A 27,024-nucleotide genomic window follows, 5' to 3' on the forward strand; every position below is an offset into this window, starting at 1 on the left:
GCGCGGTCCAGGTCTCGGCTTGCTTTCCTGAGCGGCCCCGAGCGAGCGGGGACTGGCCAAGCCGGGTCCCGTTCCTGCCCCTTTGGGGCGGCGGCAGAGGCTCTGCCGGCCGGGAGAGGCGCGGTGGGGCGTGGGGGAGCGCCGACAGCGTGCCCAGCCTGGGGGAGGCCCGGCCGGTACCTCTCTTTCCAGACCGAGTATTGGGCGAGCGCTTGGGAAGACAAAACTAAGCGCCCACGCCAGCGACCCAAGGCTTTCCGGGACTTTAACCTTTGAAAGGCGTTTTTCCCATTGGGGGGCGGCGGCTCCTCGCGCCCCGATGCCGGAGGCAGCGGCGGGTCCGCGCGCTCCGCGCCCCCCGCGCCCTGCCCGCGTCGAAGCCTCGGCTCCCGGCCCTGCTCCCAGCGCCTCCGGACCTCGACGAGCGCCCGGAACGTGGCGGGCTCGAGAGAGAGGAGATCTCTACCTGGGCGCCGGAGGAAGTCCTTTCAGTTCCACCTGGGGAGGTGATGGGTGCCGCTGTGTGCGCACCTGCTCTGAGGGGGAAGCCGCGGCCCGTCGGGGACCCAGCGCTGGCTTCAGTCTGTGGCGCTCCGAGGTTGGCTTCATCTGAGACGGGACATATTTTTTTTTTTTTTTTTAGACGGCAGAGTGAATGGCCTTAAATGGGATCTGAAGGGCGAAACTAATCAGGAAGGAGAGGAATGAGTAGCGCGGCTGGGTTGGGATAAGACCGGGAAAGGCAGGAATTGAAGGAAGGCCAAATGCTACCAAATGCTAGGTGCACACACACACCCACACACACACACACCCACACACACACACACACCCGACACGCCAAAAAAAACGAGCCGAGGTTAAGGCAAGAATGTTGGCTGAATGCTCTGGGGATTAGAGCAACGTGAGTCCCCAAGACATTTTGGAGACCGCCTACCTACACCACTGCAAATACCAGGGTTGCCTTTTTTTTTTTAAGTTGAGCCCTCCTAGAGGTGAGGTGGGGGTCGAGGGAGGCCGGAAACCTGCAAAGCAATTTCTTTCCAGTGAAGGAGACAAAACACAGCCCAAAGGGGCGTCTTGGGTTTTGAACAGTGACCTGATGACCCCGGCTGACCAGGTGTAGACAGCCTCAAGTCCTAAATATTCCCCTTGTCCTAACTTCCCATTTGCCTCGGATTTAGTGCCCTTTCACTGTGTGCTCCAGTCAATTAGTGAGTACTTAGCACCGCATTAGTAGGCAGAACCCAGAGGGACCTCCGTGCAGAGGATGCAGCCCTGGAGGAAGGGGAGGGAGTGTTGCACCTGCAGTCCTCCAGGGATGGAAAATTAGTTCCTAGGGACTAATCTTTGCATCACGTCGTTAGGAAGACTGCTTTGAGCCTCTGGTTTTGGTCAGCAGCGATGGGTATTTGGTGGATTTCTCTGGCTGGGTAACTGGTCTCCTGCAAACTGCAGAGCTGTGGGTGGGGAGGGCTGGTGGACTTGGATGGAAGGGACCTTGTATCATTGCTTTCATTTAGGGAAATTGATGAGGATTAGGGATGAGAAGCTTTGGAATGGTAGAGATTTGGAAACACTTTAGCTGTCGAGAGGACGAAAGGAATAATGCTACCCACTTTGGGAAACAAGGGTGGAGGCAGACAAGCGGCAGTTTGCTGTGGTAGCACCAGATGCTGGGTTTGGAGATGAGGGGGTGGAGGGTGCAGGTGTACTTTGGTAATGATTTTCTGCCCTTCTCCCTTCCCGGAGTGACTGTTAACAATGCCCACGACACAGATGTGAGCAAACTGCTGCTTTTAGTAAAATTCCCATGTGGCTTATGTGCCTATCTTTGTTCTCCATTCTTTCTCTTCGTCCTTTCTCCCTTTCCTTCTTCCATCTTTCGTGAGGTCTTTGCAGGGCAGCACCTGGGTTTGTGCAGGAATTCTCAGCACAGGAGTTCTGTTAGGGGTGGACTGTCTGGCAGGCTGCAGGGTGATGGGGGTCCCTCGCCTTTTTAGGAGCCTTAGAAGGAGGGGCGGTTTCTGGTTCCAGGACAGAAGCTGCTCTGGAGCTGGGCTATTGTTGTTTGTGGTAGGAAAAAAGTCATCTAAAATAGATGGTGCAGTGAGATTTCCCCCTTTTTTTTAGGTCCTAAATTCTACACGAGCCCCGGTCAAAATGGAGCACAAATCAACCATTTTGAGGCAGTGTTGTTGGGAGTAAGTGGACGGGTTGGGTTTAATTGGCAAAATTGGAATTGATTCTTCCATCGAAAATGTACTTCAGGTTAACTGTATTAATGGTGGATTGGAAAATCATCTTGGGAGGCAGGTCCTAAGTCCTGTTGTTGTTTTGGTGGATTTCTTTGCTCAGATTTCCTCAGCCCCCTTCCCTCTGTCAGTCTGGGTCCAGCCACAGATGTTTTACTGCGGTATCTCACCCCCAAATGCCTTTAAAGTATAATTTACTTTAATTATAATGTTAGAGGGTTAAGGGATTGGTTCTGGGAATAGCTTAATAGAGACAAAACTTGCAGCCAAATTAATTGAAAGTTTCTTGTTATGAGGGAGAGGTTGCCAAACATATGGAATATTGCTATGGAATGAGACATCAGAAAAACCCATTGTGGAGATTTAGCAATGATTAAATGTGAAGATGGAGTGGAAACAGAGATGTGTCTACAGCGTTTCCATAAATCGTCATGGTTTTGTTTCATGTGATTTTCTGTTTTGTTTGCAATCACCGAGAATATTCGATATCCTACTGAAGAACATTAATTCTGTGTCAACATCTAGTCCAGAAGGTCATCCTATACCTGCAAATACATATTTACATTATGTGTTTTGTTTACTACAGGACTCCTATTAAAATGTCCAAATTCAGTCTTAAAATGATAACATCGAAGTTGTCTCCAGTATACTCTCAGATCTGATCTTTATACTGAAAAGGTTACTCTTTTTTGAGCTGCCCAAGCAGAAAAAGAACAAAGGAGATTGTCAGAGGGACCCCAAACCACCAACTGAGACAAATAGGATCTGTGGGGGGAAGGATTCTGAAGGAGGAGTGGAGGGAAAAAACCTTAGGCACAGTCATTTCTGACATGAGAAGGCTTTTCTGACTTTTTTTTCCTAATTTTTAGTCATTCGTCAAGACACACACACAAACCTAGGAAACTAGGAAAGACTGGAAATTAGATTTTATATATATATATTTATTTATATATTTAAAGTATGTAAGCAAATATAATCATAATAAAGAATATGATTTACTTTAAATGCAATGCCAGGTTCTTTTCTTAATTAAGCTTTTTTCAGGATTTTTGTGGCTCTATTTAATGCCTCATCACCATCACAAAATACCGTGATGTTCAATATACCTTTTCTTCTTAAATTTTGAAGAATTAATATTGGAATTTTATGCTTCAGTTGTGTTGCTTATGGGATAATTTTTACTAAGTTATGAAGAGATGTATAAAATATTTGAGAAAAGTATGTTATAGTCTCTTCAAGATACATAGGTTTAGAATAAGGGGCAATATGAAAAAGGAAACTATAAATTGTTTAATAAAAACGAATTCTCCTTAGTAGAGAGATGGAAAATAAAGAGCAGGAAGGGGGGGATAACCCAGACACACAGAGTCATAATTTGTCATGTAATATACATCCTGAGTCTCAGGCTTACCCTGGATGTGGACTTAGAGATGAATTAGTCCTCGGTTCCTTCAGCAACAGTTATCAGGTGATAGAAAAGGGGAGTTGGGACCAGAAAATAGGATTTTATTGTCAGTGGTGACGGTGGCAACTTTAAAGTGGAAAGTTTTATTTTTGAAATATGTTTACAGTAATAGAAATGTTAATTAATTTAATTAAACTATGACTATACCTCCGCTATAATTCTTAGACTTGGAGATTCCAGAAGCTAGGTATGAGTTTCGGCGGGCAGGGTACCATGCTTGGTATGTCCTGTGGCCATATGTTGGCACACTTTAGAATTAGTCACCCCAGACTAAGTCAGTAAGCTCCCACTTGAGGGGGCTTATCCCAGTCTGCCTTTTAAAAACCATCTTCCTTCTTACTTACTGGGGGAAACCTATTGTTTTCTCCCCCTTATATGTGCAGAAGAATGGAGAGTTCTGAGAAAAACAATATTTTGCAAAGCATTTCTATTGTGCTTCCTTAAAGCCCATTTAGCTTCTTTCAGTTTGTAGTCAGTAAAGAAATTTAACAAATAAATAAAATTATGTATTTTTGGAAACATGTATCAGCCAAATGTTATTTAAGATTGGCTCCCAAACGACTGACTTCTCTAGTGAAGTCACCAGCAAAAGGGTTTGGAGCGAAAGCCACAAGGCTTTCTTGAGCACAGTTGAAATCCTTGCTCTTCAATCAGTCCCAGAACCTGTCCCAGACAAAAAGAAGCATCCAGCCCCAGTTTGACCCCCAACTGTGTGCCCTTAAGGAAGCTCTTTTAAATGTAGAGGTTCACCTTTCACAGGGTTGCCCAGAAGGGCAAATGAACTTGGGAGATTTGCAAGTACTCGACAAAGTTCTGAGTGCGGGCAATCTTAAAGACCGGACCAAGGGTCCCATCTTGCAGACAGAGTTGCCCTCAGCTGCTGGAGTGGCCCAGGGAGTCCCAAGAGGGAGGAAGCCTCCTGGGAGTCTCATGGGACCTGCAAACCAGGAACCGCTCCCACAGACCCTGGCTCCTATCCTGAAAAAAGCAAGGAAAACCTTGTCAGGTGCATGAGACTGTTAAGACAAATGGTGAAACAAAAGGAGGAACTCCGTCCAAAAGGCAGGTAAAAAGCAGGGTCTCCTGGTGCTGCAAGGGGGCACATCAGAGTCCAAATTTTACAAAATATTAATCTGGTCTTGGGGCATGGTTAAATGAACGTTATTCCTCATGATACAAAATAAATTACTTTTAAAGATATCAAAATACTCATCAGCACTATGTTTCCAATTTTCTTCAGTACATTTTAGAAGTTGCTGTCAAGTGTGTTCTAGTTTTAGTTTCTTTGGTGGAAAAAAAAAGTGTTTGTCCTCACCTTGATGCTCTTCCGTGACCAGAGAGATAGAAAACACCATTTTTCAAAGAATTAAAATCGATCAAACAAACAAATGCAAACTGTCTCTGAAATGCTTCATGGTGGCCCCTGGTTTCTTGAGAGCAGTTTCTTGGAAATGAAGAAACGTGAGTGGGAAATAAAAACACACAATACCTTTTTATATGTCACGAGGAGGGGGTGTGGGAGGGGATTTGATCCACCACAGACTGCATCAGACCTTCTGACCTCCTATGTTCCCAGTTTTCTGAAATGTCACTAATGGAGGAATTGGGGAATTTCAAATGGAATCCATCTTTGGATGAATCACTCTGAAAACTAAGCCCCCGAGTGCCCACACCGCAGTATTTAGGGTGATCCAGGGGCCGGACATCATGGTAGGGGCTTTATAAGCTTCTTTGATAAAGAGGTAGATTAAGGCTATAGGCAAAGAAAAGGTTTTTAGCCATTTCTCATCAAATAAGAATAGTCACTTTTCCACTGGGCGTTTAGAGATCTCCAAGACAAATACTAGAATCCTCCATTGTTAACGTGAACTCAATCCACTCTTTACTGAATACAGTACAGCAAAAGTGAAGTGAGGTCAGCCAATTGGTGGTCCTAGCTGCCTCCCACCCCAAGCACTCCCCATTCTCACCATTCACATACGGGGAGGAGACCAAAGTCTGGTAAACTTGCCCACATTCTGTAGTGAACAGAACCTGCCAGATTTCTTTATTCCAAAAAGACTTAACCTTGTAATGTTGCATTATCTGCTACTCATACTCTGGGATTATGTTGATTAGAAAAGGGTGTACATCTTTCAGATGCTTTGAAACTAAGGAGATGGAGGAGAGTTTTAAGTGTTTTGTGTGTGTAGGGGGAGGTCAGTGAAGGAAGAGGAAATTATTTTGGGAAATAAAGAAGCATGAGATAATTTTAATATACTTCAAATATGTAAATTCATCTTGTTGGCGACTGGCCACGAGGAGTGGAAAAAGGAGCTGCCATTGAGCTGGGCAATGGTGCTTGGGGGCTAAGTGTTTTATACTCATTGCCTGATGTGATCACACAACAACCCTGAGAGACCGGTGTCACCATCTCCGTTTTACAAATCAGAAAACCGAGACTCAAAGAGGTTAAGCAATTTGTCTAAGATCGTATACATGGTAGACTCAGATCTGAACCCAGATGGATCAGACTCCGATCTGGGATTTATTATAAATAATTTGGCAGACCTAAAGATATGAACATCTAAACTCTAAGCAGATCTGAAAAATTTCAAATTCTCCCAAAAGACTATTTGAACAAAATGTTTCTGCTTCCTCCTAGCTTTCTGTAGCACTCAGTGCTCACTTTCCCCAGGGCTCCAGGGTTGGACAGCTCCCTCATTCAGAGATGGCTTCCTTTCCAGAGATGGAGCTGGACTTCCGGAGAATTGGCTTTTTTCCAGAATGGCAATGCCTCAGCCTGTGTATGAGGATGTGTGTGTGTGTGTGTGTGTTTATGTGTATGTGTGAGTGTGTGAAAGTATGGTGGTGTGTGTGTGTGTGTGTGTGTGTGTGAGTATATGCAATTATGTGTAGGTCTGTGTGTCTATGAATGTGGTATGTGGAGGTGCCTTTGTGTACGACTCAGGGTGTATCTTGGGTTATTTGTGATTGTGTGTTAGCATGTATATGTGTGTGTTATATGTTTGCATGTAGACTAAGTATGTGTGAATATGTCTGTTTATCTGACTGTATGTAAATGAGTTTGTGGGAGTGTGTGGGGGTATCTGCATGGATCGCAAGCACATCCTGGGATGTGTCCAAGGGAGCCTGCCTGCCTATGCAGCTGCTCTCGCTGTGCTTAGGTCTGTGCTTTGAGCCATGTCACTCTGCAGGATTCACAGAAGGCTCTGGACCCTGATGATGGGGAGTACATTGTACCGTGTGACCCAGCATCTCCCCAGATTCCTTAGCTGTTCCATGGGCTTTGCTGTGCTTTCATGACTGAGCTTACTCTCCACCGAGCCCCAGCAGAGAACATCACCAAAGAACACTTGTGTGCAGATAAGATAACAGTTTTCATTGTAAGTGAAATGACTCCTTGTATCAGAAACTGGTTTATAGGTTAAATTCTGTCTTAGCAACTCCCAGGGTCGGCTTACATTCCAGTTTTTAAAGTGGAATTTTGTTATATCAAATACTGGATGAAATAAGTTGAGGTGACTAGAGATGTGGAGAGCTTCTGGCTTCTTGGAAATTTTGGTTACAACTTTATTCCTGGTAGGAGACCTATATAACCCCTGTCCTGTTCAGGCTCTCTGAATTTAAAAATAACAATAATTTCTCATAGTTTTTTTTTAAGGCTTGTGTTGTTGCTTCTGGAAAAATTTCTAGATAGCTTACATTTCACACTAATCAAAATAATTACATGGAGTGTTGTCACCTGAAGTGTAGGATCTGAGTTCACAGGTCTCCACCCCCCCACAGGCAGGATGAATCTGAACTTGACAGATGCTATCAACAAGCTGGCACCTTGCAGCTGCGGGGAGGGGGATCAGCAGGACGGGGGCTTCTGCTTCCCACCCCGCTCTGGCGTTAGGTGTGCGTCCCATACATGCACACCCTGTCCACACGATCTAAATGTATGTCTCAAACATTTCCATTTGCCCAATTGTTATGGAGCCCAAGAGGCCAGTGGCTCATCTACTCCCTTGTCACTGTATGCAGAGCAGCTTTGAGACTACCTCTCTGCCTCTACCTCCCCTCCCTAAAATGACAAGGTGGAGCCAGCCAGATGAGGCATGTCCAGATCCCTCCAGCTCTCAGACTGGGTTAGCCTGCCTGAAGCATAGGCTCCTGGTTCAAATCCCAATTCCCCCATTGTGGCACCTTGGGTGCTTTGCTTCATGTTTCCAAGCTCAGTTTTTCCATCTGTAAGATGGGGATAAGGATGCTTTCTTCACCAAGTGGTGCGGATTATTGAGTCATATACACCCAGGACCTGGCCTGGTGGAGTTCATATCGGGCTCTTGCCATCTGTTTTTTTTCTTTTTCTTTTTAACCATTATTGGCATATTGTGCATCTCTCAAGTCATTGTGATGCTATCTTTGTTTTTAAAAATGCCATCCCTTCTCACAATCTTCATTGGAATACAGTGTTAAAGGTTCTAGTTTTTTTGTTTTTTTTTTTTTTTAGAATGTCCCTCACGTTTTTGCCAAACTCGAGGACCCCAGTTTGGTCTCAGGGCTCCCCCCCCTCGCCCCAGAGAACCCCGAGTTTGAGCGGGGCAGCCCCATCCAGCAGGAAGCATTCCTGCAAGCTGGAGGCCGAAATGGCTCGTCTTGTCTGCTCTTAGTGTTGTTCCTAAACGTGATGTCTCGGTCTCCAAGCCTCTAGAACTCCTCTGCCCGCCCTCCCCTGCATACATTAGCCTTAATGTATTCTCTCTTGAATACTCATCATATTAAGGCTCCCGGTAGGTACCTTGCTCGAAATAAATTTTATGAGCACACATCCTCGCCCTCATCCCCCTGCATTTGCGGCTGGGAGGAGAAATATAGCCGTATCTCTCCGGGAGGCAAGGCCAGACAACAATTAGGTGGGAATCGGCGCCCTCTGGCCCCGGAGCGGGCGAGGCGCGGGCGAGGCGCGGGCGGGCGGGGCGCGCACCCCGCGCGGGGACCTGGCTCTCGGGCGGGTGTCCCCGGGCCCAGGGGCGTCCGCCGCCCGGGTGCCTGGCGCGGGGACTCCCACAAGGACGCCCCCCCGGGTCCCCCCACTCCGCGGGCTCGGCCGGCGGCCTGCGCCCCGGGACGGACCCCCGACTGCGGGGCACCGGCTCCGCGCCCTGCGCCCGCCGCGTCCGCGCGCCCAGGGCCTCGCCTCCCTCCTTCGCAGGGCGCTGCAGGCAGTCCCACCGCACCCCACCGCGCACCTCCTCCCCTCGACCTCCGTGCGGGCTCGGGCGCCGAGGCAAACGCGGGAGCTGCAAAGCCCGCGCCCCTCGCCCCACGACCTTCTTTACAAGAGTTGTCGCCCCCTCCCCCGGGCAGGGCAGGCTGGCCTGGTCCCCCCGCCCCCCGCCCCGCAGGAGCCCCTGGTGATTCACCCCGCCCTGCTCAGAGTCCCCTCTCTGCGCCTCCAGATCTCTCCGTGGCTAAGCCCCCCCTCCCCCCTCCCCCCTCCCCCCCCCTCCCGCCCCGCCTCTGGCCGGGTCCCCGTCCCTAGAGAGGCAGCACAGTGGCTGCAGCAGAGGGAGCACACTACCTGCAGGCAGACAGGTACGCCCGGCCAGGTGGGCACTCTCTGAGCCTCTAGTGAGGGTCCCACATCCCTGCAGGGATTCCTGGGAGGGCCCAAGGAGATCAAGTCCATGATCCAGGGTCCCTGACTTTCCTTCCCCTCAGCCACAGCAGCACCACATCTAACACTTGGTTATTGCAATCATCTCCTAATAATCACAGACCTTTATTGAGCACCTACTGTATACTGGCCCACTCCTCCCCATATTGATTCAACAACACTCTGCAACAATCCTACCAGGTGCTATTATTCTCTCTCTCTCTCTGTCTCTCACACACGCACACATACGTTTTAACAGGAGCACAGAGATGGGAAGTAATTTGTTGAAGGTTAAAAAGCAGAGCAAGGAAAAAAAAAAGAAAAAAAGCAGAGCAAGGATTTAAACCCAAGCAGGCTGGCTCTAGAATCCATCATCTTACCCTGTATCTTACCCATTCCCCCTTAATGGATGGAAGTCCTGTTGCTCTTGTGTGCTTAGTACTTTGCAGGGCACATCAGAAGTGTTTGTTAAGTAACTCAGTAACCAATAGGTTGAACATTTTTTTTGCCAAGGAGGAAAACTTTTGGGGTACCTATTTGTCTCAGTCCCTTAAAGGACTGCCTTTCCCTGGGATCATGATCCTGGCGTCCTGGGATTGAGCAGCACATCAGACTCCCTGCCTGGTGGGGAGTCTGCTTCTCCTTCTTCCTCTGCAGCTCTCCCTGCTTGTGCTCTCTCTGTCAAATAAATAAATTATATATATATATATATATATATATATATATATATATATTTTTTTTTTTTAAGGAGGAAAACTTTTGAGATAGAAAAAAAATGCCACAGGCACAGGGACAGGTAACCAATGTCCAGACCCATGGGTATCTCCCTCAGCGTGGTCCCTGGTAATTTTCATGGAGCATTTTGGTCTGAGAATGGGATCAAAGAGCAAGGCACCTGGTGGGTCTGACTTTCAGGCAAATGTTGAGAGCTGCTGAGGCCATAACGGGAAAAGTCTGGGTTTGGGGTTTAGTGGGCCTAATGATGACACTAGTGATGTCATACTGTGAGTGTCCCAATAGCCTATCTACAGGCTTGAGATACAAATGACTTAGCACTTGAGCTTGTTTTCTACTTAGATTTAGGTGTGTTCACATTTTCTCCCCAGTGCTTTGAGACTAATGTTAGCACTTTTAAATTATGTCACGCCAACAAATGGTATGAATCAAGAAGCACGTATGATTCCTGAGAGATTTGGTTTTCCTACTTTTGTTGATATTTTGGCGAGCACAGGAGAAACTGGTTAACTGTTTCAAGGTGAACTTCTTAGAGAGGATTTGATCAAGTATTCATCCAGTGATAAACCATCTGTGGAGCTACTGGTGTGTGCCAGGCACGGTGTGAGGCAGCCAGGACACAAAGCTGCAAAGGAAGCACTGTTCCTGCTCCTTGAGAATCCCACCTCCTAACCGGAAACACAGGGTGGACTGGATTTCATTCCCACCTGTCCCCCTGACCAGAGACCCTCGTGCAATGTTGTAGCCTGCCCAGCTGTACTCAGCAGCCCCAAGAGTTTGGGTTACATCCTTTCCCTCCAGTGGGAAATGAATCATGAGGACTGGTCTGGTCTGGTCTGTGAGCTGTGCTGTATGAAGGCTCACTCTGCCTTTCTCTCCTCTCCCCGCAGAGATCCCTCAGTGCGCTGGCTGCAACCAGCATATCCTGGACAAGTTCATCCTGAAGGTCCTGGACAGACACTGGCACAGCTCTTGCCTCAAGTGTGCAGACTGCCAGATGCAGCTGGCTGACAGGTGCTTCTCCAGGGCCGGGAGTGTCTACTGCAAGGAGGATTTCTTCAAGTAAGTCAGAACCCTGGGTGCAGCCTCCCTCCCCTCGCCCTGGTCTGTGTCTGCCTCTCCGCTCAGGTGGGTGAGGCGGGACAGGGGTGCTAGCAGAGGGTGTGAGCCCAGTTTCTGGAGGGGAGCTAAGGAAGGATCCTGGTGAATCCTGAAACCAGTGCTCTTTCTGTTCCTGGGAGTTGGTGCCTCAGGGCACTGCTGCTGCTTTCAGAGTGGGTGCTCTGAGGTTCATACCCCGAGAATCTAGAGGGGTCACCATGGCTGCTACAGGGCCACAGAGGCTTGGGAGAGTTGCCCCTGGTCAGGGACAAGCCAGGCTCTGTTAGTGTCATCGCTTTCAATGAAAACATGCTGAAGAGGCAGTTTCTTGTGATGGTTAAGAGCCCAGACCCTGACTGGGTTTGAACCGCTTAATGTGCTCTTGAGCAGGCTTCTTCTCTGCCTCGGGTTGCTTGTCCGTAAAATGGGGGTGGTGATAACAGTTCCTACCCCATAGTATTGATATGAGCTCTGAATGGATCAATATGTGTAAAGTCCTTAGAACAATGCCTGACACCTGAGAGTCAGCTTTTAAGACTGTCCTCCCTTCATCCATCAGAAACAATGTAGTTGGTCACGGCGAGGTGACTTCCTAGGATTTATTTTCTGTGCCATTTAGTCTGGGACTTTTCTCCCAGAACCTGTTACCTGAGGCACTTGGGCTGGTGCCTTAGCTCACCCGGGTCAGCTGTGGCAGCAACACCAGCACAGGAGCAGGGGGTTGGGGTCAGTGACACGGGTCGGGGAGGCCCGTGGCCGTGCGCAGAGGGGGACGGGACTGCTGGGAAGGTCCCTCAGAGTCTGGAAACATTTGGCACAAGTGAGCAAGCCTCCAAGAGGCGCTGTGCATCCTTCAGAGGTCGTGTATTCTGGGAGGGGAGATGGGCAGAAATGCCGGCCTGGACACAGAACATGTTTCTCCCTGATCCTCCCAAGGTGGAACTTCAGGGAATAAGTGATTTTAATTTCTGAGGATTCTCATATTTCTTTAGTCCAATATGAGTTGAAAAGCACACTAAGGGTGATTTTGGTTTTCTACCAGGGCCTGCTTGTGTTCAGAGGCAACACTCATTGTTATCATCACGCTTTGGCCAACAATGCACCATGCTCTCCCTCTGTGTGCGTGTGAGTATGCACGCGTGCACACCTGTTTGTGTCTGAGTGAGTGTGTGTGCGCATGTCTGTGCCTGTATGCTACCTGAAGGAAGGGGCAGGAGGCACACAGGCACATCCAACAAATTCTGGATGGTTCCAACCGAGGGCTGGGCTTTGGCTCTTCCTCTCAATCTCTTTTGTGTACTGCCCTCCTTTCTCCCAATCTTCCTTTCTCTCCCTCACCTCTGAACCTTGCCCTGTTCCCTGTATTCTGGTATTTACAGCTGTCACCAACACCCATGTCCTTTCTCAGCCGGCAACAAGACTCATTAGTTATTCATTTTTCAGTGATGCCCCGGCCAAGCACCATGGCCGTTCTCACAGGCCCCTGTGTGGCGTGAATTTCACTGTGTGTGTGTGTTCAAATGTTGTGCACCTGTGTGCACCTGTGAGCGTGAACATGTGTGTGAGGAGGAGCAAGAGGATGCAGGTGCATGGGCCTGGCCCTGGGGTTAGGTCAGCTGTGTTCCAGGGTCTGGGTGCCATCCTCCTCCAGTTTGTCTCTGTACCTTTGGGAAGCTTCCGTGAGCTCCAGGAGCAGCTGGGAATAGGAGGGTGCTGAGATGCCCCTGGGTCAGACCACTGGCTGGGGTACAGGCAAAGCCCATTCGGATCAAGTCACAGGACAATGGCACCAGAGAAGTCCCTTTGAGCCCCTATCTGGGGTTTGGACCTTGACTAGCTGGCTCTGGGTTTGGGAAAGGGAGGAGGTAAGCAGGGAGGAGGAAAAATGTAGTTTTGGGCTTGAGAGAAATGGTGATAAGTAAAGGGACCCCTTGAGGCCCAGAAGGGGTCTGGGGTGCAGGTGAAAGAAAGATTAGCACAGGCCTATGAGCCATAAGCCCAATACTAGAAATAACCATGACAGTTACTCACTCAACCCAGTGCCCTGACCTCCTGCCTCTGTAGCCTCCCCATGCCAGGGCCCTAATTTGGATCCTTCCAGAGCATTGCTCAGCAGTAGCTTTGTGATTAATCTCCCACTCCCTCTAACCCACGTACCTCCCCACCAGACCAGCATCCAATCTTACAGTTGACCCTGACCCCCAGCTCCTCCACCACGGCTTCTTCTGCCTATAGAATATTCCAGATGCATTGTGCTATGCTGACAGAGCCTTCCCCCCATACCCTGCCTCCCTTCTAGTCCTACCTCACCACATCTTGGGTACCCAATGTTCCCCCAGCAGGTTGCCCCCTTTCCTGGGCAGGCCCTGACCCAGGCTAGTTTGTCTTCCAGGGATGTATGTGTCTCAAGGTCTCCCAATCCTTCCGTGCTGTGAGCCCAGCTCTTCAGGGGGCGGGCTCCCTGCGGAGGCATGGTCACCCTGCCCCTTTTCTCTCCTGGGACTCAGCATGAGGTGCCCTGTTTTTGATCAGTCCTCCTGCACCTGTTTGATCTTCCTAGTTGGCTTGAGGAAAGGTTTATTAAGTATTCATTCTTCTGTCCCTGCCATATGCATGTGGCCTTGCCCACAGGCTGTTGGGGGGTTTGATGCAACAAAGAGTAGATCACATCGTGAATTTACAGCATGTTTGGTGACCAGTTTCTTTCCCTCCCATGATATCCTGTGAGTCATGGAAGCCCAGGCTGCCTGGAAAATGCAGTCACAAGTTCGTGATTGATTGATTGATTGATTGATTTCAAGATTTAATTAATTTTTTAAATGAATTTATTTATTCATGAGAGACAGAGAGAGATCGAGAGACAAAGACACAGGCAGAGGGAGAAGCAGGCTCCCTGTAGGGAGCCCTACACGGTACTCGATCCCAGGACCCCGGGATCATGACCTGAGCCGAAGGCAGATGCTCAACTACTGGTCACCCAGGAGCCCCTATTTATTTATTTTAGAGACAGAGTGCAAGTGAGGGGAGGACAGAGGGAGAGGGGGAGAGAGAATATCCAGCAGACTCCCCGCTGAGCACAGAGCCCAGGGCAAGGTGGGGGCTCGATTCCACAACACTGAGAGCATGACCCGAGCCAAAATCAAGCGTCAGACACCCAACTGCAGCACCACCCAGGTGCTCTGGGCCCATGATGTAGTCACAGTTACTCCCCTTGTTCCGCAGGACCGCTCTGCTTCATTACATGACCCATCTCAGGACTGGATCCCTTTGTGAAGTAGGGGAGCCGGCCACAGAGTTGGGGCTGAGCCCAGGTCATTAACTCTGTGATGAGGGGCTGTGTGGAGAGGAGTTTACAGCTGAGGTGATTTTGCCTGCTGTTAATGGAAGGTCACTCAGACCTGAAGATTGGGTCACTCTGCAGCCCCCAGGGAGGACATTTGGATTCCTGGTCAGTCAGGCCTCATGCAGCTGTTTGGACCTGTGGCTGTTTGGTCTAGCAAGTCACAGTCCTAGGTGAGGACACAGGGAGTCAGTCCTCCAGGGTCAGGTTGGCTTTACCTTCCACCCCCAGGGGTCTAGGGAAGTCACTTGGGGCTCAGGCTGTCACTTGGCCACAGCGCCGGTTTTCCGCTCCTCATTCCTGTTCATTAAACGTCACCAGGCGTCTGCTTTCGATGGCACACCAGGGTACCTGTGAGCCAGAGAGAACACAGGGCAGGGCTGGAAGGACAGAGCAGTCCCTGGAGCCTCAGGTCGCTCCCTTGTCCCCCACGGGGCTGCAGGAGTCACTTCCGGCAGCCTGGTGCGGGGGCGCAGGCGCCATGCCCTTGAATTCATCTGTCAGACCTCAGAGTGCTTTCCCCTGCGGGACTGGGAGACCTGGCCACAGCCAGGGACACTCTCCTCTCTATGCTCCTTGAAGAAAGAGCAAAAAGAAAGAAAAGCCACTGTTCTTTTCTGATACCTGCCCCATAGCCCTGCTCAGAGGGCGTTGACCTCACTGATCAGCTCTGCGGGGCTGAGGTTCAGGGTCAGTGGTTTCGATCTCTTTGCGCCTACCAGGGGGCAGGGCCACTGCTCTGACAACCTAGGGGGTATCCTATTCCGTGTGAGGGGAGGCAAGACTGATGTGAAGAGTGCAGGGCTGGAGGCTGTGTCGCGGGGAGGTCGCCTTCCGCGGTCATACCGGTGGCTGACAGCAGAGGGCGGTGTTGACGTGTGCACAGACCAGGAAGGAAGTATCGTTGGTTGTTGCATTTTCCCCTCAGAGCCGCTGCACTCTCTCCTGCTCAGTAACTTTGGCTGATTTTTGCTGGCTGGTGGTTGGGTTTGCCTCTAGGGGCCCTGGCTGCCCTTCTCCAGCAGAAAACAATTCCGAGACCCAGAGAAGAGGCAGGGAGTTGACTAACGCAGTGGTTCCAAGGCTGTTAGGACGGAATCACCAGCTGACGAGCCCGCAACTCCTTGTGTTGCATTTGCTAAGCAGCTTCTTTCTGGACCGTGTATCCCGCATGTCTCAGGTCCCCCATCTCCTTGCAGAGAGACCAGGGCCTGGGGAGGGCAGGTGTCTGGGAGTAGAGCCTCTGGGTGCCGGCCTCGTCGCTGACCGGTCCGGGAGGAGCCCGGCAGCTTCCTCACTCTGACGCTCCAGCAAACAGCCCAGATTCTCTGCTCCAGGACCTGGGTTCGAGTACTGGCTCTGTCAGCACCAGCCGGACGCCCTTTGGCAAGTTCTTCACATCTCTGAACGCCAGTGTCCTCTTCAGAAAAAGTGAGAATGTGGATGGTGCCTGCTTCAGGAGACCCGGACACAGGAACATTTCACAGATTTTAGGAGCAGGGTGGTTTGGTGAACGGAGAGGGTGCTCAGTTGAATTCCTGTCCTGTCTTGAACTAGCTGTTTGTCAGCAAACAATTGACAAGGCCCTTCTGAATGTCACTGCTGCAAGGCGCTCACTGTAACCCCCAGAGTTGTCGCACCATGGGAAAGAAATAGTGTGTAAACTGAATCTGGTATGATGCCACCTGTGCTTTATCAGTGTCTCTGGGTCTCTGTGGGCGACCACTTGACCCGCAGGCCTGGAGGCCAGGCTGTCAGAGCTGTCCCGCAGGGCCAGGCCTGCTGGCTTCTCCTGGCCTCCCTCCTCCCCACCCCCGCTTTGAGACCTACCGGTTGAGATGACAGTTCAGGTCGCCGGCGGTGGGGGTAGTCCGGCAGACTGGGAGGGCGCGCTGCCGTGTGTTGGGACCAGACCACAGGCTAAAGTGCCATGGGGTTTTGCATGAAGGTTTGGCAGTTATTACAAACCGGCAGTTATTACAGTATGAAAACAAATACAGCTATGGGGTCAAAGGGAGAGCAGCACTTAGGTCAGGCACAGCTTTCGAGAGCATTCCAGGCTTGCAACCCTGGCCACCAGGGCTAGGGGCTCACACCCACCTGCCACAGGGGGGCTGAAAGGAAGAATCTGTGGTGTTCTGAGAGTGCCCGCCACCGCAGGGGGCTCCTGTCTAAACTTCTGTTGGGGGTGTCTCCTTGCCCCTGAGGCCTTCACCTACGTGGCTGGTGGAGATGGTCACTGCTGGGGGCCCCCCCCCCCCGGGGAATGGAAGGCCGCATCGCGTCGTGGCTCGTTGTGGCTTGTCAGCGGGGAGCTGTGTCGGCTGCTCCCCAGCCAGGCCAGGCGGCTCCATCCCTCACGGTGCCTAATCCCCCAGGCAGTCAATCTCCAGGCCAGAGCAAGGCTGTCAGCCAAGGGCAGGTAAGCAGCGTCCTTGGGAGCCTGGGAGATGCTGATTTATCCCCGCAGTTCAGAACAGCCTGTTTCAGCTCCAGCACGCCCTGCGTTTGGCTGGGACGCAGGGTGGTTTTGCTGGCTCCAGCCTGGTCTTCACTAGTGACCTTGGCTCAGTCACTCTGGTGACCAGGGCCCCCATGGCTCAGCTGGGCCGGGCAGACGCCCACAGGAAATCAGGTAATGTGGGCAGAGGCCCGCTCAGCCTCTCTGCGAGGTGGACGTCACAGAGGGAGCAGGCTCTGGGTCTGAAGCCAGACTCTGTGCGACACTGGGGCATTGGACCCCTGAGCCTCAGTGTCTTGCCTCTAAAGAGATGAGAATAAACATCTCTACTTTTCTGAGTTACTGAGGATTGAGTAAGATGAGGGAAGTGCTTAGTTGGCGTCAGTATCAGGGGCTATTCTTATTAAGGTCATGACAGTGGATGTATGTAGGGAGGAGTGAAAAAGAAAGAAGGAGGTTCCGGTGGGCAGAGGCTGCAGAAGGCTGCACCCCAGGGTCTTGAGGTGGTAGGAGGTGTGGCCTGTGTCCAGGCTCAATGTCAGGTCAGATGATTGGAGCAACTGTCCACCTGTTGGTGTGGGGGTGGCATGGGGAGCCACCACTAGTTCTCCGCACAGGGTGCCATCCCTCCGTGTGTGGTCCAGAGCTGTGTGGCTGTGTCTGCAGCCCGCAGCCTTCCCTTCCCGGAGCAGGGGCCCTGGTTCTAGCTGGAGGGACCAGCCTGTGCTTGTGTGGCCGCCTCTAACCAGCTTTTTTTTTTTTTTTTTACATTCATTTTATTATTTGAGAGAGAGAGAGAAAGAGAGAAGGAGCAGCAGGCAGAGGGAGAGGGAGAATTCAGATTCCCCGGAGCCGGAGACTCAGGGCTCCATCCCAGGACCCTGGGATCATGACCTGAGCTAAAGGCAACTGTGCCCTGTGGCCAATTTATACTCTGTTGCCCCAGGAAGAGGCCACTTCAGTTAGTTCTGGGGTTGGTTGTTGTTCAGTGTGCCAGGTTCTTGTCAATCCAGTGTTATTTCTGGTAACTACACACCTACTAGCCTCCCCACTACCTGTGTGTGGATGCTCATGCATACACACACACACACACACACACACACACACATTCTCTCTCCCTAGCAAAATGTGCTTGGGGAACCCACAGGGGGAGGGTCTCTTTGACGTGTGACTTTCCATAATTTCTGAATAGTTTATAGTCTAATTCCCTCGCTAAGCAAATTAAACCTTTTAAGGTAACGATCAGATGGTCCAGATAGTGTCTGTGCATGTGGACATTTGTAAGATTCAAACACACTGGTGGGACCAGACCCACAGTCATTTGCGAAGGCCTGTAATCAAGGCAGAAGCAATTACTTAGCCGAACAGCTCCCCCTGGGACCCGAGGCTGTATATCAGGCGGTGATGAGTCCGAGGATTATCTGTCTGCCCGCCCAGAGGCCCCAGTTCAGCGGTGCCTGCCCACCCTCCTGCAGCCCAGCCTGGGGTGAAGGCCTCCTGACATCTGTGGGACCTGCAGCTCAGAGACTTTTTGGCCCTGGGGCATCGGCTTGGGACCAGGTGGTTGCAAATCAACCTGGGAGTCGGTGGAATCTGGGCTGTGGAAACAGGTCCCCAAGAAAAGAGGGATGTGGGTGCCATTGGAGTGAGAAGTGTGGAGCAGCCTCTTTATCCCAGGAAAACACACCAGCCAGCAGTGGAAGCTTCCTCTTTGTTGCTGGGGCGCAACCATCTTCTCTCTCCTTCATCTCCATCCCAGACGTTTAGTCATAGGCTCCCAGCTCCCAAATGGCCTCTCTTTCTGTCCCCATTGCCTGTGCTCTCTCTAGCCCCCGGCACCACCCCTCTGCAGCTTGAAGCTTCTCCCTGCCGGGCCTCCTGAAACTCCCTGCCCAGCACCTGCCAGCTGTGATCGCTTCTTGCTTGTTCTCTGGCCCTGGTCACACAAGAGAGTCCTGCGACAGCAGGTGTCTGGCTTGTGGCTCTGGCTCCTGGGCATCTCCCCTGCTGGGGGAGGAGCCACAGGCCAGAGTTGGGCTCTATGGTGGAAGCACTCAGCACAGCAGATCATTCTGGTGTGAGGGGTTGGATAGGACCTCTTGTTCCTGAATGTCCCTGCCACTGCCTGTCACATCGCCTGCGACACCACCACTGACATCTTGAGGGACAAGAATCAACAAGCAACCTGCAGGCACCACAGGAGCACTGAGAACATCTGTGCCCAGGGTCTCTCTGAGTGGTCCATGCAACAGCTGCAGGGGAGCCTTCTGGGGGCCTTGCTAAATGTGCGGCTTCTGGGCCTGGAGTCAGGAGTCAGGGGTGGCTGTTCTGCTTTTAAGCAGACATCCCAGGTGGCTCTTCTGCCCGGGTAGTTTGGTGACAGGTGAGTGAACAGGGGTGGCAAGGAAGAGGAGTGTAGTTGGGCCAGTGGGTGACAGCTCCCAGCCTGTCCCCATATGTGAAAAGGAATCGGTAGGTAATACCTGCCCATGAGGGGGTTGTGTGGTTTAAATGACGTAGCTCACATGAAATTGCCTGCGGTCTATGCGCCAGATGTGTGTTTACCCAGATTAAGGGAGGTGGGCTGGACTCTTGTAGGAGAGAGTTGGGTCAGGATCCAATGTCCCATTGCCTCTTGGGAAGCAAATCTACCCCCAGCAGGGAAGGAGGGAAGCACAGCTGAAGGAAAGGGGGAACTGGGCTCTAGTCCCTTTTCTGCTACCAACTGACCTGTGTCGTCTTGGACAAGTCACTACCCCTCTCTGGGCCCCAGTTCTGCGTTAAATGAGGAATTGGACCAGGTCACCGATTCTAAAGCTTTTCCAGTAGCATTCATCTCAGAATAATATTGAATGTTTGTTAAGAAGAAAAGCATTATATTATCCCCTCCCCCCAATAAAAGGCAGAACACCGTGGGGCAGTTCCAGTGGGTCTGGGAGGTGTGTTGTGGGGGTGCTGTGTATCCACTCCCCAAGGCTCTGGCACTTTCGGGTGTCAGGCCCTCTTCAAAGGCCCCTGTCTACGCCTAGAGAAGGCTGACCATCTTGGGCAGAACTTTATGTGTCCATGACATGGCTGTGGTGGTGATATATGTTGGAAATATTGGTACATACAGTAACAGTAAATATCAGCAACTTACCTGTCAAGTGTGGTGATAGATAAAAGAAATACATGGAGAGAAGTGTCAGCCGGGAAAAAAATATACAGCTTGCAGTAAATCACCACCAAGCAATTAGAACATAAAATTAAGTTATGCAGTATTTTGTTTCCTTGGGACAGTGCACTGTGCTGTGGCAGTCCCTCCACCCATGACAGAGGCTGATGGGAGGTGGGGAGCCCGGGCAAGCCCCTCCCCGACTGCCTCCCGATGGCCAAGTAAGGAAGAGCATTGGGTTCAAATCCCAGCTTCGCCGTTGATGGCTGTGTGGCCTCTGGCATATTATCTACCTCTCTGAACTTGTTTCCTCATCGACAAAGGGGGCACGTGTATTAATGCATACCCAGGATGGGTCATTCACTGTTAGTTCACCGGCTGTTCACAGGACATGTATCCTGGCAAGTCCTGCTGTAGGTGCTAGAGGCAGTGGTGGAAAGACAGATACAGTCCTGCTGGCATGGAGATGAACGGTACACAAGAACTGTGCTGTGCATCTGTTGGAGACATGGGAGTGCTGGATCGGGGCGGGGGTGATGGAGAAATGCCCCTGGAGAGGGCGACACTCGAGGGGCGACCTGCAGAAAATGCAGACGTGAGCCATGCAGGTATCTGGGGAGAGAACATTCTCAGCTGAGGAAGGCAAAGTCGCGGGCCCGAGGGGCCAGGGTAGCTGGGCGAGCAAGCAGGCAGAGTGATGGGAAGCGAGGCTAGATCGTCTGGGGGTGAGGGTCTTGTAGGCCAGTAAAGGGACTTGGGCTTTTACCCTGAGCCAGGGGGAGCCCCTGGGAGTGACGTGGGGTCATGGGGGAAGGGCCGAAGCCAGGAGAGCCTTAGTTGTGGGCAAGGCCTGATGGTGGCCTGAACTAGGGAGGCAGCAGAGCCGATGGTCAGAAGTGGTCCAATTCGGATTGAATTTTGGGTAGTACCAACATGGTTTGCTGACAGATGGGGTGGAGCTCTCCAAGGCTTTCAGCCATAGTCACTAGAAGGATGAAATCACTGTTCGGTGATGGGGGCAGGTTCTGGGGAGGATCAGGAGTTTGGTTTTGGACATCCTGGAGGAGAGACCAAGGGGGCAATGGGACATACCAGTCCGGAGTTGGGCGAGAGGTCTGGGGTTGAGTGGAAGTGGAGTCCCAGGCGAGAGGCTGCCCGTGGGGAGGGGCAGAAGCAGGAGAGCCAGTCCTGAAGCCAGGAGCGTGAGCGTGGTGTTCTAAGGAGGAGGGAGAGAGCCAGTGCCACTGGAAGGTCAGGGAAGATGAGACCCCACCACTGGGTCAGCGGCACTGGGGTCATGGCTCATTGGTGGGTGGCAGCCCAATGGGAGTGTGTGTCAGTCGGTTCCCCAGAGAATCAGAACCAGCAGCATGTGTGTGTGTTTAATAGGAGGCTGAGAAGCCCCGAGGTCTGCAGTCAGGAGGCCAGAGGCCCAGGAAAGCTGAGAGTGTAAATTCTAGTCCAAAAGCCAGTGGGCTGGACACCCACAAAGAGCTGATGTTTCAGTTCAAGTCTAAAGGCAAGGCAAGGCCAATGTGCCGGCTCAGGGAAGTCAGGCAGGAGGAATTTCCTCTTACTCTTGGGAGAGTCAGCCTTTCTGCTCTGTTCAAGCCTTCAACTGATTGGATGAGGCCCACCCACAGCAGGGAGGGCAATCTGCTTTACTCAACCTACTAATTCATATGTTAATCTCATCCCAAACACTCTCACAGACACATTCAGAATAATCCTTGACCCAATGTCTGGGCAGCCCGTGACCCAGTCAAGAGGACACATAAAATTAACCATCAGAGTAGATTGGAGAGAAGAGCAGCAACAGGGGCATCGGGAATCCTGCACGTAGACCCTGCTTTTGAGGAGTTTTCCTATAAAGGGAGTAGAGAAGTGGGTGGTAGATGGAGGAAGATGGGGGGTCAGGAGACAGTTTTTTGAAGTGGCAGAAATAATAAGCATGCTTGTACACTGCTGGGTCAGATCTAGTCAGGAGGGAAAACTAATCACGTCTGAGGGTGGGTGCGAAAGGAACAGTTGCTTATTGGGATGATCTTATTGGGCAAGAGAACACGGATTCCATGTCTAGGTGGGCATCAGCCTCCAACAGGAGCACAGATGGCTCTGCGGTAGGAAGCCGAGGGAAAGCAAGACAAATGGGCAGCTGGACAGGATAGTGGGAGCACATGGGGGCGGGCCTCTGCCCAGTGCTCATCTTCATCAGGCAACAGGAAACTGTGGGCTGGGACTACAGTGCAGGGGGCTGAGGGGAGGAGGTGCCCGGGAGCACGGGAGAGCAAGTGGACTGGGGAAGGGCGCTGTGCTTCTCAGGCCCTCTTGAGTCACAGATCACGGATTGGAACTGAGCCCCATCAGTGAGGTGGCATGTGGGGTTCTGGGTGGAGAAGGCAAAGGGTGCAGCATAAGGTGGGGAGGCGAGGGTGTGTGCAGGGGAGGGGTTAGCAAGACGGACCCTGGGGGAGTGGGTGCTACAGGGAGGGAGCTGAAGGACAAGGAGGGGGTGGCTGAAGGGGGCAATGCCTGTAAGTCACCCGGTTCCTGCCAAAAGCAAGGTCAGGGAGGGTGGAGGAAGGGTAGAGACGGAGGAAGCGGTCAAAGAACTGAGGGAGCAGGGGCAGGGAGGACTGCGGTGTGGACGCCAAGTCACCCAGCATTATGGCAGGAAGGGCAGCAGCTGAATAATCCCAGGGCCTAGGGGGAAGTGCTGGGGTGGCAGTGAGCACCGCAGGGGGCACAGCCTGTGGTCTGTGGATGGAACACCAGTATGTGCCCACGGGGGCAGGGGACACACACAGTAGGTGCTTCGTGAACAGGCACTGCCCTCCTTAGTAGTGTCTCAGGGCCCAGAATACGGAACCTGGGGTCACAGAATAGAACTTAAAATCAGGACGTGCCAGCGCATCCGTGGGACAGGGTTTACGTGCACTTGTTTCTAGAAGGTGTGGTGTCTGCAGGGCCTGCCTGTTGCCCTCTTCCTGCAGGATCCAGCCACCCTGGAGTCTGTCCCTGCCCTGCAGAGTGGTCCTGCCAGGCCTATCAAGAGCAGCAGGGGTGCAGGGGGGACTCGGGCTTTGGGCACTGGGAGCCCAGGGTGCGACCAAGGACCCAGGCCTGGCCCCCTCCCTGGGCTCAGGGGCAGCCCGGCTGTGGGTGGTGATGTCTGGGCATTGCCCCAGCCAAGCGGCCCAGGCCCGTCATGCTGGCCGGTGCACAAGCGGGGGGGGGGGGGGCGCCTGGGGTGGAGGCTCCAGGGGCAGCCCCCGCATTGCAGGGGGGGAGCCTCATGCTCTGTGGCTCGGAGCCGCTGGCGGGGTGCAGGGGGACAGGGCCCCTCTGCCCCAGTCATCTTCGCGGAGGATGGCTGCTGGGGTCCCGCCGTGAGCCTGCCGGGTTATCAGAAGCCCGAGGTCGGCCCCGCCTTTCTCGAAGCCCGAGGTCGGCCCCGCTTTTCTCACTCGTCGCCTTTGTGAGCTGCGGCCCGGGCCGCACCCACCTGAGCCTCAGCTTCTCAGGCGTTAGGAGGGCGCACACCGGGGACCGGGCGTGAGGCTGGCGCGGGGCTTCATGTTTTCCTCAACCGTGGCCTCGCAGCAACCCCGCTTCCATTCCTTTCTCGGAAAAGCTTCTGATGGGAGCAGCAGTATTGCTCTGTTCGTGTCCTGCCCTGCCTGTATAGGCAGGATTTAAAAAGCACTCCACGCGGCCTCCCCGTCACGCGGTCTCCCCGCCGTCACGTGGTCTCCCCCCCTCACAGGTCTCTCCGCCTCACGCGGTCTCCCCCCCTCACGCGGCCTCCCCGCCTCACAGGTCTCCCCGCCTCACGCAGTCTCCCCCCCTCACGCGGCCTCCCCCCCTCACGCGGCCTCCCCGCCTCACGCGGCCTCCCCCCGTCACGCGGCCTCCCCCCCTCACGCGGTCTCCCCGCCTCACGCGGCCTCCCCCCCTCACGCGGCCTCCCCCCCTCACGCGGCCTCCTCCCCTCACGCGGTCTCCCCCCCCACGCGGCCTCCCCCCCTCACGCGGTCTCTCCGCCTTACGGGGTCTCTTCCCCCGCCCCGTCACGCAGGCGGTCTCCCCGTCACGTGGTCACGCCCCCGTCACGTGGTCACACCCCCCCATCAAGCGGTCTCCCCCTTAGGCGGTCTTCCCTTAGGCGGTCACCCCGTCACGCGGTCTCCCCCCGTCACGCGGTCTCCCCCCGTCACGCGGCCTCCCCCCCTCACGCGGCCTCCCCCCTCACGCGGTCTCCCCCCCCACGCGGCCTCCCCCCCCCCGCGGCCTCCCCCCCTCACGCGGCCTCCCCGCCTCACGCGGCCTCCCCCCCTCACGCGGCCTCCTCCCCTCACGCGGTCTCCCCCCCCACGCGGCCTCCCCCCCTCACGCGGTCTCTCCGCCTTACGGGGTCTCTTCCCCCCCCCCCGTCACGCAGGCGGTCTCCCCGTCACGTGGTCACGCCCCTGTCACGTGGTCACACCTCCCCATCAAGCGGTCTCCCCCTTACGCGGTCTTCCCTTAGGCGGTCACCCCGTCACGCGGTCTCCCCCCGTCACGCGGTCTCCCCCCGACGCCGCGTCCCCCCCTCGTCACGCGGTGTGTCCTTCCCTCCCTCAGCCGCCCACCCTTCCTTGCCCACTACGCGCCGGGCAGAGATAAGAGGATTTCCGGTGATGCCGCCTGAGGAGGCAAGTGGTGCGGCCATTAGCAGGTCCTTCCCCGCACGTCGTCGTTTGGGGCAGCTCCAGCTGCCTTCCCCCGGGAGGCCTGGCCAGAGAGAGCACGGCCTGCACCCCGGGGTGCCCGGGATAGGATGACGGGGTACGGCCCGGAGAATCCCTCAGAAGGCGGGTGGCCAGCTCCGCGCCGCCCCAGCATCCTTCAGGTTTGCTCCGGGTGCTCCGACGCGGCCCCTGTGTGCGGCAGCCGGCAGCCCAGGACCAGGGCCCTTGGGCTTCGGCTGCCCTGGCACTGCCCGTCCCCAAAGCAGCCACCCAGCCCTCCAGGCGCCGCGCCTCGTGGGTGACTCTGGCTGGTCTAAGCCCCGGAAGCCCTGGCACATGTCTCCATTGCGGAGCCACCCCCGCAGGGCGGCGCCCCCCCTCCACTGGCCCTGACCACAGGTCCCAGGGGTGCCCCCCGGGGGGGCGGGGCTGGGGGAGCCCTGTGGGTCAAGGGGACGGGCGCAGTCTCCGCATTGAGGGTCCCACTGGCCGTGCTCCAGGGGAGAAAGGTAATAGGAGCAACTTCCACTTACTATCAGTATAAATCCCACAATCAGGAAAATTGCTTCAATTGCTAAAAAATGCTGGTGGGAAAGTCCATTTATTTTTCATTTTTCTTGTGCACTTGCCCCCCTTACTCATGAATCAATGTCGGTATGTAAATTAAATTTATACCCCCGTTATCTTTCATGCCTCTGGGGCTCTGGTGTCAACTGGGCTTCTGGTTCCTGAAAGCCATGGTCCGCTTCCCAGTGGAGAGAGATGGGTCCTCTCCAAGGGCTCCTCACTGTTCTGGAGCCTCCCCTGAGCCCCCCTCCCCTCGACAAGACCACACTTGCTTTTTGGAAAACTCTCGTTCTTCTCTGGAGCTGCTTTAGCTCTAGCATCTGCAGCAAAGGATTTGGACGCTCGACTTCTGGTGTTTCATGTTGGGAGGGTTTGCAGGGAGCATGCCGAAGGCCTGGTTTCATTTCTTTCTTTTTTAAAAAATTTTATTTATTTATTCATGAGAGACAGAGAGAGAGAGAGAGAGGCCGAGACACAGGCAGAGGGAGAAGCAGGTTCTTTGCAGAAGCCGGATGAGGGACCCGATCCTGGGACTCCACGACCACGCCCCGGGCCCAAGGTGGACGCCAAACCACTGAGCCCCCCAGGGATCCCCTCATTTCTAGCACCGGCTTTCTGAATTGGCCTGGAGAGGACATGCAAACTGCGGGCATTTCGGAAACACATTCTAGTAACACATAGACACACAGGCTTCTTTTCTCTTTGTCCCCCAAGCACACACATACACACACCCACTCACACAAGATAGAACTGGGTGCCTGCCTGCCTTCCTCTTTAACACGGGCTGACGTGGTTAAACAGCAGCTGTTGAAGAAGCCGGGTTTCACCTGCATTCTGGGAGGTGTAGAACTTTCTAGAGCTGACAGTGTACTTTGTTCTCCATCCTCAGATTTCGGCTCCTCCCTGGGCCGCCTCTGTAAAGCATGGTTAGCTGATGATGTATTCATTCAACCACTGTTAACTCTCCGTTTCTGGGTCCTGTACCCCTTGAAAATCTAATGAACCCCCCCCCCCCCAGCTGTACAATTTCGAAGGACCCGGGGGCAGTTTGCAGAGTCCATCCTGAGCCGGGGGCTGGAGAACACCTGCAGTGGAGGCCTGCTCCTGCGCCCCCCACCCTCCTCGCCAAACAGAGAGGCTTTCCAGGGGCTCAGGAGTCTGGGGTCCCTCTGAGCCAGTTGCCCCAGCCCCTCACAGCCCAGCACCCTTCTCAGAGCTTGTCTCAGAAGAGCTGACCCCTGGGCCACACTTCTAGACTTAGAGACCCTCCTCAACTCCCTTGCGTGACACCTTGTTGCTGGGCGGGGAGCTCCTTAAGTGGCAGCTGGCCGCGCCTGCTCCAGGCCCCTGGAGCCCCCCAGCAGGTATCATTACTGCATAAGAGACCCATCATTCTGCATTAATCTGGGATTCATCATGATAGCCATGACCATAATTAATTTATTTGGTATTAATGTGGATGAAATATGTACTGTCCTTTCAGGGGAAATCAGGCTGCCTATAAGCATTAGTTAAAAGGACCATTAAAATCAAACCTTCCCCAGATCCATTAGGCGAAGTCTTTCATCCTGAAGA

General features: G+C 53.2%; 1 protein-coding gene across 1 annotated transcript in view; it reads left to right on the forward strand.

The window, feature by feature from the left end:
- The first annotated feature begins 319 nt into the window (after positions 1-319).
- The window catches only part of LHX4 (LIM homeobox 4), a 36,769-nt gene continuing 10,064 nt past the window's right edge, over positions 320-27,024 (forward strand). Inside the window, exons 1-3 of the mRNA XM_035719267.2 lie at positions 320-598; positions 8,216-8,354; positions 10,987-11,158. Of these exons, the coding sequence (XP_035575160.2) occupies positions 320-598; positions 8,216-8,354; positions 10,987-11,158 (590 nt within the window). The remainder of the gene's footprint in view (positions 599-8,215; positions 8,355-10,986; positions 11,159-27,024) is intronic.

This window comes from Canis lupus, chromosome 7 (assembly GCF_003254725.2).
Source record: "Canis lupus dingo isolate Sandy chromosome 7, ASM325472v2, whole genome shotgun sequence".
Lineage (NCBI taxonomy): Eukaryota > Metazoa > Chordata > Mammalia > Carnivora > Canidae > Canis > Canis lupus.